Raw genomic sequence first — 15,288 nt, 5'->3', positions numbered from 1 at the left:
TTAAACAATTATGAGGTGCAAAATAATCATCTAAGTTAGGAAAACAAAGCAGAAACTATACTCTCTCTTGTGAGTTCTTTTGTAATCTTATTATTATGACTCGATTCCAAGCATTTCGACTCAAAATACTAAATTAAATTGCACTTATATATTATATAAATTAATTTGGGGTTTTTAATTCGTAGAACCAGTCAACTCTCATGACCGAACAACGTGGGAGGAAAGGGCTATTTTTTTTTAATGGCTTTCCTTCTTTTCTCAGTCAACTGTCCAAGGACCCACCCGCGTCAATAATAGCATGAGGTGGGTCCTCATTCCATTGAGTTGGCCTGAAACCTAAAAGAGGGACGCGGAGGTGGTAGTGGTGGTGGTGGTGGTGGTGATGGTTATGGTGGCGGAAGAAGAGGAGGAGGAAGAGAGAGAAAGAGACCATTGCGGTGCCGTTTCTCTCTCTTCCCCTCTATCCTCCCCTCTACCCTTCTCTTCATCCAAGCCCTTTACCGTCGAAAACGTCGCCGCCGTCGTCGTCGTCTTCTTCTCCTCCTCGGAGGGTCTAAAATGCATACGCATACCGATGACGTCAACCGCTCAGCAACCGCGGCGTCTCTGACGGCGGTGGCGATCGACCGGGACAAGACCAGCCAGCAGGCGGTGAAATGGACGGTGGACCACCTCCTCGTCGGCAGCCAGAGCGTCACGCTCGTCCACGTCACCAACCGCAACGCTCTCACCCGTAGGTGCCCCTCCCCTATCTCGTCGTCGATCGTATCAGCGTCGCATGCACGGATTGCATGCTTTCCATGCATGCATACATACGTTCGTAAATTTGTAGTTCCTACGACAATTACGAGCATTATTCGGTGATGTTTTTTTTGTTTTTTTTTTTTTGCGTTCGGGGGGGGTGGTGGGGGACGTGCATGTAGATGGATTTGCCATGGCGGAGACCACGCAGGTCGCCGCGAGAGAGCAATTCGAGGCCGACATGGGGCAGCTGTTCCTTCCCTACAGAGGATTTTGCGCTCGGAAAGGGGTACGTGCGTATGTGCGGCGATCAATCACAACCCTGATATATATGAGCATAAAGTTGACTAACATATATCATTATAATAGATTTATGATTCTGCAAGTAATTAATGTGGTAACAATTAATTACGACAAGTTATATATGCTGAATATCCATCAGATTAATTGTTTGGTTTCTTCCATATTAGCCAGAAAATTTATTTCAGCTTTGGAGGTGACATTTTTGCCTGGGAATTGTATGATTAGAATGGCCCGATTAATGATCAGTTGATCACTCCGCTTACAATTCCCCGCATTTCCTAAAGATAAATTATGACCCTGCAATTCTAACAGTACTTAATGCATTAAGATTAGAGTTTGAGTAGATAACAGAAACAATGTGAAATATCACATTGTTCTTTGATTTTTATTCTGCAATATATATATATATATATGTAAGCGAACCACTAGACATAAACACCAATTATGTGAAAACAAAATTAAAATGGCTATCAAACTCAATATAGAGATTGTTGCTGTTACTTTTGCAGGTGCAGATGAATGAGGTGGTTCTTGAAGATGTTGATGTCTCCAAGGCCCTCATTGACTACATTGCCTCTTGCAACATCCACAACCTTGTTGTTGGCGCCTCCAATCGAAATGCACTCACAAAGTCTTTCTCCCTCTTTCTCTCTCTCTCTCTCTCTCTCCCCTTCTATCTCTAGATCTCTTGAATCTTTCTAGAGACTGCGTAAAATGCAACTGCTGTTCCAATCATGCAGGAAATTCCGGAACCCTGACGTGGCGACAAATGTGATAAAAGGTGCGCCGGAGTTCTGCGCGGTTTATGTCATAGCCAAAGGGAAGCCGGTGACGGTGAGGTCGGCGAAAAGTCCCGCACCGGCTAATGCTGCACCGCCTCGGCAGCCGCCGTTACCTGGGCCCATGCAACAACACCTTCCTGATCCTGATGACTCTGTGAAGTAAGTTTCATTTCATGCATCAATTTTGGAATCATATATAACATATCTTGAAGCGTCGTAGATTCTCAATTCAAAAGCAAAATGGGTGTCAACAAAACTAACGAACTTACATATCAACAAAACTTCCTGTGTCTGAAACAATCCAGAACACCATTTACAAGGGGAAGCTTAAGAGGGCAACAAGCTCCGCCGCCGTTGCCACAAATCCAACCAATTGCACCGGAGAGAAGGTCCTTCGAAAGGATCGGCGAGCATGCGCGACAACCGTCGAGGGATCGGCCCCTCTCCGGAGCAAGAACAGCACCAACCAACATGCTTTTGGAAGGCATCGAGCCCTCGTACCGCCCGACTAGGCCGATGACCTCCCGCGACTCCTCCGACGACGACTTGGATTTCCAAGGAGGCACCAGATTCCAGTCAGCGGATTTCGGGGACTCTCTTGAACTTCTATCTAATCAGTCTGACAGCCCCAAGGGTTCCCATTCTCCAGTCTCTGGTGTAAGTACACATCAGCCAAGCATCAAGCTCCATTTGTATGACATGCATTTACAAAATCCTTCGCCGAACGAGCGATGTAAAACTCTGGTTTCGCGGTAACTGTTACAGCGCGACTTAGAGGCTGAGATGAGAAGGCTGAAGCTTGAACTGAAGCAGACCATGGACATGTACAACAATGCTTGCAAGGAAGCAATTACGGCGAAACAGAAGGTGAGGTTTGGTTTTGATCTATCACATTTATCGTTATGTCAGATAGTAAGAGCATACTGGTTGTGTAAGGAAAATTTGCACAAACATATGTATGAAAACTTTGACTTAAAGCTATGTTGCAGGCCAAAGAGCTTCACCAGTGGAAGATCGAAGAAGCGCGAAAGTTCGAAGAAGCGCGGCAGGGGGAGGAGGCGGCCCTAGCGCTGGCAGAGATGGAGAAAGCCAAGGCGAGAGCAGCCCTCGAAGCAGCGGAAGCGGCAAAAAGGATCGCGGAGCTCGAGGCGCAGAGGAGACTGACTGCGGAGATGAAGGCCAAGCGCGAGATGGAAGAGAAGATGCGGGCGTTGGACGCGTTGGCGCAGAACGACATCCGCTATCGGAAGTACAGCATCGATGAGATCGAGATAGCCACCGATTACTTCGCGGAGAACTTGAAGATCGGCGAAGGCGGCTACGGGCCGGTGTATAGAGCATCACTCGATCACACTCCAGTGGCCATAAAGGTTTTGAGGCCAGATGCCGCGCAAGGAAGGAAACAATTCCAGCAAGAGGTAGAGATGAAATTATCTGCATTCTAAAGCGAGATTGTATATTTGAATTTCCAAGAACACTTCACTGAAGTGGATATAACCGAAAACGAAATGCAGGTCGAGGTACTCAGCTGCATAAGGCACCCCAACATGGTCTTGCTCCTCGGCGCGTGCCCCGAATACGGATGCTTGGTCTACGAGTACATGGACAATGGAAGCTTAGAGGATCGCCTCTTTCGCCGAGGCAAAACTCCTCCAATTCCCTGGAGCATCCGATTCAAAATCGCAGCTGAGATCGCGACCGGGCTTCTCTTCTTGCACCAGGCCAAGCCAGAACCTCTGGTCCACCGCGACCTGAAGCCCGCCAACATCCTTCTGGACCGCAACTACGTAAGCAAGATCAGCGACGTAGGCCTTGCGAGGCTGGTCCCCCCGGCCGTCGCGAACAACGTGACGCAGTATCGCATGACCTCTACTGCCGGAACCTTCTGCTACATCGATCCGGAGTACCAGCAGACAGGCATGCTCGGTATAAAATCGGACATATATTCTCTAGGAGTAATGCTGCTTCAGATCATCACCGCAAAGCCGCCAATGGGCGTAACTCACCATGTCGAGAGGGCGATCGAGAACGGCACATTTGAGCAGATCCTCGATCCGACGGTGACGGACTGGCCGGTCGAGGAGGCTCTTGGGTTTGCGAAGCTTGCCCTGAAGTGTAGTGAATTGAGGAGGAAGGACCGACCGGATCTTGGCACGGTAGTCTTGCCCGAGCTCAATCGGTTGAGGAATCTGGGACACGCCTACGAAATGGGTTACAGCATCAGCAGCAGCACCGGTAGCAGCATGAGCAGTGGATCTCAGACCTTCAGTAATCCGAATCAACAGACGCGTTCGATGATCGGTCAGGTAAGTTTTTGCGCAATTATGGTTTCATCGACATACATCAAGTACTAATACAAGCTTTGAACTTAAGTTGTTGTTTTTTGTTTGTCACTCGAAACTAGGATAAGGCTTTGAGCACTCCGTCTGTCGGCGTGCCTTGGAGGTCTGCGGTCGATACGGTCGAAAGCTGAAGGATTGTCGTGGTACCACCGAGAAAACACAAATGATTAGGAGAGAAAAGTGGGTGGTTTTGTGCATTGAAGGGGATTGAGGGTTTGCCAATAATGTCATGTAATAACTTGGCTATCGTCGAGCTTAATTAAGTTTTGTTTACTTGCCACTGTTTCACGATGCTTGTAAGCTTGTGTTGTTCTTTTGCAAGCCATGCACAGTGAGAGGAAGAAGCGTTAAAGGTGGTGGCCTAACTTGTATTCCTTGCAGAAGTACTAAATCTGTACTGAAGCATCCTTGTTATGTTCTGACAAAATGATGGGATGAAAACACCGCACGCATAAAAATGATGAACACCGGAACTCGTTCGATTATTTATGGAGGTTTAATCACAATTCATGTTTTTCATAAAACCACGGAATTTTGGAGAGGAATCATTCATTCATACATTTAAAGGTTGAACTATAATAGTGACATGTTGGCATCAATCCCGAATTCTTGTAGAATCCGGGATCAAGAATACAGAGAATTAGTACTTCAGATAATCACGCGAAAAGTTGTACAGGAGAGCTTCCACAGAGGTAGTAATTACGCAATAAACTATGACAACTCCCTTAAACAAAGCCATGTTAGTTGGAAAACTATCTAAGGTTACAAAAATTACAACTACCAGGAGACTGGTCCCTTTTGATTTGATGATTAAGAGATTTGTCTGCGATGATTAAGTAAGAGATTTGCCTGCCCACTCACGCTCCCTTCGCTTCAACTTCGCCTGCATCTTGTTAAACTTCTCTTTACCCTTTTCAAGAAGGGGATCGTGCACCACATAGTCATTCGGATCATCTTTCCGAGCCATGCCATTCTGGAAAATGTTTATCAGCTTATCATAAATTATTATCTGATATAAATGATCACTTGTATGAGAGATAGGGAGAATAACTAAGATTACCTTTTCAGAAGGCTCAGGTATAAATTTCAACCTGTTCGTGTGCCATCCTGAATGATCTTCCTCCTCTTTACCCCTCGAGTTACTAGTACTAGGAGCAGGGATCTCTTTGAAGAAAGCAGCTTTAAATTTCTCCAACTTCGATAGTGTCTAAGATAAATGAACACCGATAAGTTTTGACTTTCAAAGAGGAAAAAAAAAAAAATCAAATACAAATGTTTTTCATCCTTTTTTTCCTTGGCAAAAGGCTGAGAAAGATAGACATCTTTAGTACATAATAAAATGATTGTAACTGAAATTGTCTACATACATCTTCTTCACGACCATGAAGCCGGCGCTTCTTCTGCTTCTGCATGTGTCTTTCTTGCTCCGCGTGACTAAGTAGCTGCAAATCAGCATCTGCTTTGGCCATTCTTTCAGCCCGGGCTTCCGATCCAATACCTTTTTTCTTCAGAGAGAGCTTCTCACCCTTGTTGGAGATCTGATGCTCAGAACCATCAATCTCTCTACTGAGAGGGAACAGATTTTTTTTTTTTAAAAGAAAATTATTAGAAGCAGTGCCACAAGGAAAAATTAAAAATATCTGTAACAAGAATCAGCAAATAAGATCTAACAGTATAGCAACTTGGATAGCAGCTCCTCTTTACTAACAAAATATAATTCCATATATAGCCATTCCTCTAATACTAGTTAATCTTGTACTATTGTTTTCCACACTTTGCAAACAAGAGAAATAGGGTTTAGGGTTTACAAATAAGAGAAATAAGAGTTATTTTACAAATACAAAGTTGAACGGGCAGACTATCTCAGTCACGCATAGGAAGCATAAAAAGACCCATAGTCTCTTGGAACCATGGCACAAGCCCTACTTTCATAATGATTAATATATCTCATTCATGTTGCCAGAGAAGGTGCAGCAAAATTAAAACGGCAAGTTCGTGAACTGATTAACTTCAAGTTGCTTGAAGACGCCTACAGATAGGAAGAAAATGTTTCTGGTCTTTGAGCTACCTACAAGCAGAAATGCATGTTCTCCTAGTACGTATGCCTGCTAAGTTAAATGTTCTTAAATCTCAACACATGGTCGATGTCAGCATAATTAGTTCGGTTATAACTAATGATGTTGAACCCTAATTGACATAACTAAGACAAATGGGATCCACCATTACGTCATGAGAAAAAACTATAACAAAATGAAAAACAGAAGAATGGCGAGATAGTATAAGTTCCATAGATATCATGAATAAGCAATAGCAATTAAGATATAAGCATATAGTTCCAAGGAAACAGATGAACAAGAAAAATATGTAATTTTGTTGATAACTGGAATAATACCTTGTAGCTGACCTCTCAGAATCCTTGCGAATCGATTTATCTGCAATGAGAACAAACCAACTTACATGATATTCAAACTAAGTGACAAAAGTAGTGTGTCTATGAAGTGTAAAGTTAGGAACTTGATCTGAAAATCAATTAAGGATGCTATTGTCAGAAGTTACAAGAATAGCACGGGAGTAAACCTGATAGTATACCCAAAGCTTAAAATAATGCAGTAAAAAAAGTTTAATTGTTCAAGGGCAAGTTTTTTCCCCCGCTTTAAAAACAAAACTTGCATGGTACAGCAGATTCAAATTCAATTGGGAAAGTAAGTTAAGAAGACAAAATGACAATTCAGAAAACATACGCTACCAGCAGTTAGCTTTTCACGAGTAGTAATATCTCCCATCTCCATCCGCTTTCTTAGAATTCGCGAGCGCATCCGTGCATCAAATTTAGCCTCATCACCATCATCAGCATCCTCATCACTATGATCATCAGTTTCCTGATAATTAAATTCCGAGTCTTTGGAGTCGCCTTTTTTTGAGCTTAAAGCCTCTCTCACCGATAAAATAGCACCCTTTTTCCTTTCCACTTCCTCCACAGTCTACAGGTTGGTAAAGATTTCCAATAGAATCTTCTTTTAGCATATTGAAACAACACACCAGTAACTATAAATTACATAGATCAGCTGATTCTAACATATAGAAATAAGCCAGAAGAACAGCTAGTTCTGCAATAGCTATTTTCAGCAGCAAAGATAGCAGCATAGAGTTCAAACTAACCTATTATCCAGTTGTCAAAGATAAATAAGCAAATAAATTATCATTTTGCGGTTTATTCCTACGGGAAAAAAATACTGAATCTCATTTCATGCAGTAAATGGTTCTTTATGTTGCATAACGATTGACAATCTCCTATCCTCTGTACCACTGATTTTCCCATCTGGATTCCACAATTACATTGGCTATTTATGGCAGCAGATATAGATGCTGCCTCCTGGGACGAAGAATAAAATTTAATTTTATTGGCAGAAAAATAATTCTAACAACTTCTCTTCATGAACAAGGAAATATTTATGCAACAAATAAATAACAGGAACGAATGGTTGACTTTAGAGAACAAAATTCGCACCAATGGTTCTTTTCCCGCTTCTTCTTTCAGAAAACGAGGATCATCTAATACATCATGAATACTCTTGATCTTGCCCTTTATAGTTTCTGCCTCATCTTCCTCCTCTTCTACTTCTTCTCCAAAAGATAACACATTTAACTGCCTGCAATGTAAAAGCTTTACAATAGGAGTAGGATCTCTTATAGCTTTTATTCTTTCTTTTCCATTAAGAAACTCTTGTAATAAAAAGGCATAGATATACGTACTTAACTGCTTTTGCCTTCTGTTTTTGTCCCTCAGCATCAGCTTTGGCTGAAGAGTGAGACTTCTCAATGACTTGTCTCGGTATGATATCATCAAAAGGATTCCACAATACCTGATCAAACAAACAAAAAAAAGGGGGCATATTTGGAAATTATGCACCAGGAAAAACTAATCAATCATAAGGCTTTTTTTTAAAATAAAATATAAATATAAAAGGGATGGTGACTCTCAAACATCTGGAGAACTGAAAAGAACAATTATAGATAAGCAACTAATATTCTGTGCAGTTGTATAACTAGAAATTCAAAGTCCATGCAATGAGTTGAAATTTGATGAGGAAAAAAAAAAAAGGTACCTCGACAGAGAGGATTTTTGGAGGGGGATACAATGGTCGGTCATCCTTATCAGTCTCAACCTCTCCCAGCCTCAAAAGGTTATATAAGGAATCTCCTGTGACCTGCAAACACTAGAAAGGGTTAAACAACAACTTACATTACTAGATGATTCTAAGCAAAAAAGAAAAAGGAAAGGAAAAATTAGCACCTTTCCAAAAATTGTATTCTTCCGGTCAAGCCAATCACAACGGTCGAGTGATATAAAGAATTGGCTTCCATTTGAATGAGGTGTACCAGCATTTGCACATGCAACTAAACCCCTATGGTTAAATCTGAGACGAGAATGAAATTCATCAGCAAACGGAGCTCCATAGATGCTTTCGCCACCTACAAGTTGGAAAGCTGTCAATTCATTTGGCAGCAGCTAATATAAAAATTTCAATTAAGCAATATTGAGGAAATATTAAAGTAACTCGGAGAGACCATTGTATAATCCTCAAAAGAATAAATTTGCGCAAACACAACTTTTAAAACAGCCTATAAAGTGCAAAACATTATCTTGATCTGAGAGTGTCATCACAATTTTCCATAAAATATTACTCTCCTTCTTCTTTGGTAAAAAAGTTTCAACATATGATCCAAAATTTTTGCTGCAGTATGAAAATTACACAATGTTTTTATCTTTTACATCTAAATTGTTCAAAAACAACAAGGCATAACGCCATATACTGGCCAAATCTAACTATCTAATCCTGCATCATAAGTTTCCAGGGCAAATTGGAGGGCAAACTCAATATAAGTTCGGACTGCTCGGCAAAACCTAGCATCAACAAGGCAATCTAATCCCAAATTCGAGATTGACCACATGCAAAACCTGGTATGACTTGTCAAAAATCACGAGAATATATATATATATATATATAAAGAAAAAACCAATAAAAACTGGTTCATCCCGCTTCTAAGAGAATCGATGGAGTGCGATGAAATTAACCAAAAGTAAAGCTCAAAATCAACTTGAATTCGGGCCGCTGAACAAAACCTAGCACCAACAAGGCAATCTAATCCCAAATTCGAGATGGCCACATGCAAAACCTAGTATAATTTTTTAAAAGAGATCAAAAAAATATCAGATCAACAACCAGTAAAAATCACCGCAACCCGCTTCAAAGAGTATCCACGGAGTGCGATGAAACTAAGCAAAATTAGAGCTCGAAATCAACATCAATCCGAGCAGCAAAACACATAAGCAGTAAAATTTATTGAAAAACTCCTAAACCATCGCCCCCTCCTCCCCTGTTGAAAAATTCCCAAAACATCAAAAATTTGTGCTTCTAACAGTGAATTAGATTCCCATGGTGTTTGACGGAAAAAAAAAAAGAAGAAAGAAAAGGAAAGGATAGGGAGCGGAAAAGGAGGAAAAAGGTACCGGTGCCGGTGCCGGTGGGGTCGCCGCCCTGGACAAGGAAGGACTTGATGACGCGGTGGAAGATGGTGCGGTCGTAGTAGCCGTCGAGGCAGAGCTGCACGAAGTTGCGCGCCGCCTTGGGCGCCTCCTTCGGCCACAGCTCGATGTCCAGCGGCCCCATCGTCGTCCTCACCACCACCTTCCCCCGCGTCGGCGGCTCCAGCACATACACCGTCGACATCCTCTCTCTCTCTCTCTCTCTCTCTCTCTCTCCGAGCCCCAGCCCCTACTCGAATTGAAGAATATAAGAACGTACGATGTATGTGGTCGAACCAATAACCAGTGGTTCGAGTCAAGTCGACTCGAGTCGGTTCGAGCGATTTCAATTCTTCTTTGGACCCGTAAAAGGTTATTGTCATGTGTTATTGCAGCTCGGAATGCTTTTGATCTTTTTTAGAAAAAAAAAATAAAAAAAAATTAACCCCACACTAGTACACTACTACGTTTAGTGATTTGATCCTCCGTTGCCTACAAGTTTAGTGATTTGATCTTTTGAAAATTACATATCGTATTTGCTTAATGATTGAGATTGTCCAAATTATAAGAAAGATTAGATACCTCTCGAAAATAATGTCCAATTCACATTGTTTTCCTAACTACCCTTGCGGTTCTTCCAATTTAATTCACGAGTACGACATCTACGAATTGCTGCGGTTATGCAAAACTACCCCCGTGATACTAACATTTTGGGACAGGACGAAAACTGCAAAAAGAACTGTGTTTCTGTCCCCGCCGCGAGCCATTTATTACCCAGAATCTTCCTAGCAAAAATTTTGTTCTCTCTCGGCAAATCATCATGGCGAGCTTTTGATTGAAGCCATTCATTCGGTGGGACTAAGAAGCTTCAGTTCTACATGTGTATATTCATCCGCGAATTGATTCCTCCATAGAAGGTAATCCATGCTCGGTCGGCAATGATTTCACAGAATTTTTAAGATTATGAATTAATGCCACATAGCAAATAAAAAGACTAAGATCGATGCAGGAAAAATACAACAAATGTGTTGAATTAAACCAATTTTAACAACAGCAACAACAACAATAATAATAGTAATAATAATATCCAAAATCATTACAACCTTACAGTAGAAGGAAGAAAATCCCAATCACCAATCCAATCCTCGTGTCTAATCTAATCTAAGCAAAATCTCCTACTCTCTACCAGTCAGTGCACGACCGGGACGCTTTTTTATGGTTTATAGTTTATACACGCCCCCTCGCCTTGTTCCCCACAATTATTAATGCTTCCGAACGATGGAATCGTAGTTAATTTGTTTGTAAAAGTTTGGAATCGAAAGAAGCAGGGGAGGCAGGGAGGGAAAAGGGGGGGGAAGAGGGAGGGAGGGAGAGAGAGAGGGAGAGAGAGGTGATCAAAAGAATGCGGTGCCGGCGAGGCCGTGGTGCAGCAGGTTGTGCGCAATGTTGTCCCTGGCCTGCTTGGCGGCGGGGGAGCGGATGGTGTTGTCGGGCACGACCTCGTCGTCGACGAGGTCGTAGCGGAGGTCGGGGTCGAACTGCTCGCGGCGGATCTCGCAGACGTTGTGCAGCACGCAGCAGGCGCCGAGGACGACGGGCAGGTCCTGCAGCTTGACCTCGGTGCGCTTCTGCAGGCAGCTCCAGCGGCCCTTGAGCCTGGCGAAGGCGTCGGTGGCGACGCGGCGCACCTCCCCGACCTTCTCGTTGAAGGCGTGCTGCGTCCAGGTGAGGTTCTGGTGGGTGTAGGGCACGAGCACCCAATCCATGAGCGGGTAGCTGGGGCCCCCGACGATCCACGAGCCCTTGAGCATGCCGGCGGCGGCGCGCTGGAAGAGCGCGGAGCGCTCGAGCACCTGCTCGTCGGGCATGGAGCCGGGCCAGCCGATGCAGACGTCCGTGAAGGCGCCGTCCGGGTCGACCACGCCCTGGACCGTGATCGAGTAGGACGTCTTCTGGTTGCGCTCCGTGTGGCGCCGGTTGAAGTAGGCGGCGACGCTGATCTTGGGCGCGATGATCGGGATGTGCGTCGTGTACATGGACCCCGCCACGCCCGGGATGCCCGACAGCGACTCGAAGCGGGACTTGATGGCCGACGGGTCCGGGGGCCACTGCAGGAACCGGGGCATCAGCACCGTCTTGATCGCCGAGCACACCTCCAGCACCAGCTTGTGGCAGGTCGAGATCCCCAGCCCGAACCGCTTCGACACCAGCCGCAGGGGCTCGCCCGTCGCCAGCCGCCACACGCACACCGCCACGCGCTGCCGCACCGGGATCGCCGCGCGGAGCATCGTGTCCTCCTTCGCCACCGCCGACCCCAGCTCCTCGCAGATCATGTCGAACGTCGCCCGCCCCATCCGGAACGCGCGCCGGAACTCCGCCTCGGGGAAGTCCGGGTGGTTGCACTGGTCCCACCACGCGCGCGACCGGTCCTTCACCCACAGCCGCCGAGGGTGAGGCCCCGCCCCCCCCGCCTGCGAACTTCGCCCGGGCGAGGACTCTCCCGCCTCCGCCTCCGCCTCCGCCTCCCCGGCCGCCGCGGCGGCGGCGGCGGACGACGCGGCGGCGAGGCGGGCGCGCTGGGACCGGAGCGAGTCGGAGTCGTCGAGCTCGTCGAAGTGGTCCCGCAGCCGCGAGTAGTAGTCGAGCATCGCCGCGGTCTTCTGGTGGTGGTTGGACTCGAGGAGCGAGAGATCCCGCCGCGCCGACTCGTCCGATTCGCGCCGATCCGACTCGTCCTGGGCGTCGAGCGCCGCGATCGAGGTGAGTAGCTTCGCGATCGACCGCTTCTTATTACTATGATTACTACCGCCGCCGCCGCTACTATTCTTCCTCTTCCTAGAATCAACCTTATTCCCATCATCCGCGGCCCCTCCTTCGCCGCCGCCGCCACTGTTCTCGTCTCCTATCCGCTTCCGCCGCTTCGGCATGGCGGTATCGGCGGAGGCGAATAAGGGAGAAGCCGCGGATGACAAGGGGGGAGGAGGGGGGTCTTGAAGGATAGAATAGTAATAAGCGAAGTCGTCTTCGAAGGGGAGTTGATGAAGAGGGGCGGTGGTGACGCTGCTAGGATTGGGAGGTGGAGGAGGGGTTTGGCTTTTCATTCATATAATAATAATAATAATAACAACAATAATAATAATACTACTACTACAAATACTAATACTACTACTAAGAATAATAACAGTATCAGTTCTTCTGACTATTGGATCGTGCGTTTGGTGAGGCGTTGAGGGGAGGAAGAAAAAAAAAAAAAAAAAAAAGGTGGGGAGGCGGATTCGGATGGTGATAGGATGGGGAGATAGGGGGAGTGCGATTGGGGGACGACTAGTGTGAACGGTGTGGGTGATAAGGTGAGGAAAGGGTGGGGGGGAGGGAGGGTTTTATATGTTTAGGTGGTGCGGGGGAATACCGTGTGGACGCGGTTTGGAAGACGGATGAATCTTTCTTTCGACGGAAGGAAAGAGACCGCCATGCGGTGTGGGGTCTGACTAGCTGGGGCGTTCCTGTAAGCCGCGGCTCACGCGCTAACCAAGAAAACGGCAAAAATATTGCCTGCACCGGGCGTATCACTATAATATCCTATTTCTAGCAAGTTCATTTCTAAAGCTACCGTTTGGTTCGTGGTTAAGAAAAAACTAGTTATTCTAGGGATAGAGTTAAGTTCAGGGTTAAGGTGGGGTTAGAGTATTTTTTGTGTTTGGTTGGGGGTTGGAGTTAGTCCAGGATTAAGAAAAATAGTGTTTGGTTGCAGTAGAAGGGATAAGAAGGATAGTGGGTAAAATAGTATTTTATTTGGTTGAAGTTGTGGGGTGGGGTGGGATGGGGTTAGCTAACCCCACCCCCCAAATTGAGTATTTGAGAATAACTTCGGGGTTAAGGGGTTATTTCACCCCTTAATCCCGAACCAAACGGGGGTAAAAAGAAATATAGTGAACTTTACTTTTATCTATCTAAAAAAAAAAGTTAAAATATATATCACTTTTTTTCTTCGGAGGCCCCGACTGTCTTCATTATGTAAGCCTAGTTTATTTTCCTAATGAATAAAGTAGATAGCTTGCTACTTATTACTTAAAAAAAAAAAAAAGAAAGTTAAAATATGAATTTAAAATTTAAAGAGTGTATGTCTAGCGATCAATATAAAAGAAAATATTATTTAATTTGTAAAAAATGAATATTCAAGTCGTTACTCTTGTATTTTTTATCTGAACGGTAAAGTGCTTACAATCCGCAATAAAAGCTTAATATATAGTGGTTTTTCATCCAACATGCCTTTAGCGGTGCGGTGTATGAGATGTAAGTATGCACCGAGTAGAGGCGATAATACTCCACCATCTCACACGCTTCGGAGGGATAGGAGTAGGATAAGATGGGTGTGGAATAGGATATGGACAAGGAAGAGGTAGGGGGAGATGACGTGAGTGATGAGCTCTTTATTAAGGGATGGGGAATAGGATAAGGGAAGAGAGAGGTAGTACATAGAAATGAGTTGTCCCAAACGCGTTGCTGTAGGGGGGGGGGATATGGATGAGGACATTGAGGAGAGGTTGGATGGGGATTCTGGTCAAAGCAGGGAACTAGCTGTAGAAAGTAACATGTGGGTTCAATCCAAATTTAAAAAAATATTAATAATTTGCATAATTTAATATTATTGACCCTGTTGTGCCCATACATTAGTTGTAATTACAATTTGGATTTGTTTGTATCCTAATGTGATAAAATATATTTATATTTTTGTGGGGGAGGGTGGGAGGATCAATGTTTTTGTCAAACTATATGATTGGGAGTTGGAGCTCGAATTAAAGTTTACTTTGCCCTTTTTTTTTTTTTTTTCTTTTTCTTTTTCTTTTTTTTTTTTGTAGAATCCAGAAATGCATTTTTCGCTTGTCAAACTCAGTTGAGAGTTTTGACTTTAGCTACCTACCAACCGTCCTTGCATCCGCCAATAATGAGATCTTTGATTCATCAACCTCAGACAGTAAATGCATTAAGTCCACAAGAGAGGCTAAAAAAAAAGAATATTTTTGCTATTTTTGGAATCATTATTTGCCTGCATGACGTTCAATATAATGTGTGTGTATATATAATATATATTATATATAATATATATATATAGAGGCTAGCTATATACTATCTATAGTCCGGAGGCTCCGTACTATAGTGTTGGTTTTTCGATCTTAGGCATTCAAATCAAACTCCACACCGTTAAAATCTGATTTAGGATATTTAAAGTTCTAGAAGTAAATTTTATATTTTTTCGACATAGTTACTTTATGATCAAACTATTTCAAATTGTCATTTTCAATGGCTATTATGACGAGTTTGGAGTTTACACGGTAAGAAGAATCTAAATTTCTTCAAATTTTGATAGAAAATACTTTAAACTATATAGATTAAGGTTAACATTCTTGATCTTGAATTTAAAAGTTCTATGCTCAAATTTTAAAGATTATTCATTTCCACCGTCTATTTTGATATAATTTATTTACTAGGTAAATGATATCGAAAAAAACTAAAATTTTATTCCTAAGAAATTCATATACCTAGATCATATTTAACGTGTGGATCGTTGATTGATGCCCTAAGATCGAAACAA

At 43.8% G+C, this 15,288-nt stretch overlaps 3 protein-coding genes across 9 annotated transcripts; 1 reads left to right on the top strand and 2 right to left on the bottom strand.

Annotated features, from left to right (window-relative positions):
• Positions 315 to 4,653, top strand: LOC109722201 (U-box domain-containing protein 52-like). Its single transcript, XM_020250138.1, has 9 exons — positions 315 to 733; positions 924 to 1,030; positions 1,554 to 1,675; positions 1,785 to 1,985; positions 2,132 to 2,483; positions 2,592 to 2,693; positions 2,816 to 3,244; positions 3,341 to 4,132; positions 4,231 to 4,653. Exons 1-9 carry the CDS (start codon positions 559 to 561, stop codon positions 4,297 to 4,299), a joined length of 2,349 nt encoding a protein of 782 aa, XP_020105727.1. The 5' UTR covers positions 315 to 558; the 3' UTR covers positions 4,300 to 4,653.
• Positions 4,737 to 10,093, bottom strand: LOC109722203 (peptidyl-prolyl cis-trans isomerase CYP57). Of its 7 annotated transcripts, none has more exons than XM_020250143.1 (10): positions 9,681 to 10,093; positions 8,463 to 8,586; positions 8,275 to 8,376; positions 7,922 to 8,031; positions 7,677 to 7,818; positions 6,915 to 7,149; positions 6,561 to 6,600; positions 5,536 to 5,734; positions 5,229 to 5,375; positions 4,737 to 5,141 (listed from the first exon to the last, which is right to left on the bottom strand). In XM_020250143.1, the coding sequence occupies exons 1-10, from the start codon at positions 10,076 to 10,078 to the stop codon at positions 5,001 to 5,003; spliced, it is 1,638 nt and encodes a 545-aa protein (XP_020105732.1). In that variant the 5' UTR covers positions 10,079 to 10,093; the 3' UTR covers positions 4,737 to 5,000. The 7 variants fall into 7 exon arrangements, with proteins under 7 accessions (XP_020105732.1, XP_020105730.1, XP_020105731.1 ...); XM_020250145.1 differs by having other exon boundaries at positions 5,001 to 5,141; positions 5,536 to 5,731; positions 8,463 to 8,641; positions 9,681 to 9,900; XM_020250141.1 differs by having other exon boundaries at positions 4,737 to 5,375.
• LOC109722200 (protein ALP1-like) lies at positions 10,700 to 13,049 on the bottom strand. The gene has a single exon (XM_020250137.1). It carries the CDS (start codon positions 12,794 to 12,796, stop codon positions 11,090 to 11,092), a length of 1,707 nt encoding a protein of 568 aa, XP_020105726.1. The 5' UTR covers positions 12,797 to 13,049; the 3' UTR covers positions 10,700 to 11,089.

Source organism: Ananas comosus, linkage group 16 (assembly GCF_001540865.1).
Source record: "Ananas comosus cultivar F153 linkage group 16, ASM154086v1, whole genome shotgun sequence".
NCBI lineage: Eukaryota > Viridiplantae > Streptophyta > Magnoliopsida > Poales > Bromeliaceae > Ananas > Ananas comosus.
This window is presented reverse-complemented; position numbering and strand designations above follow the sequence as displayed.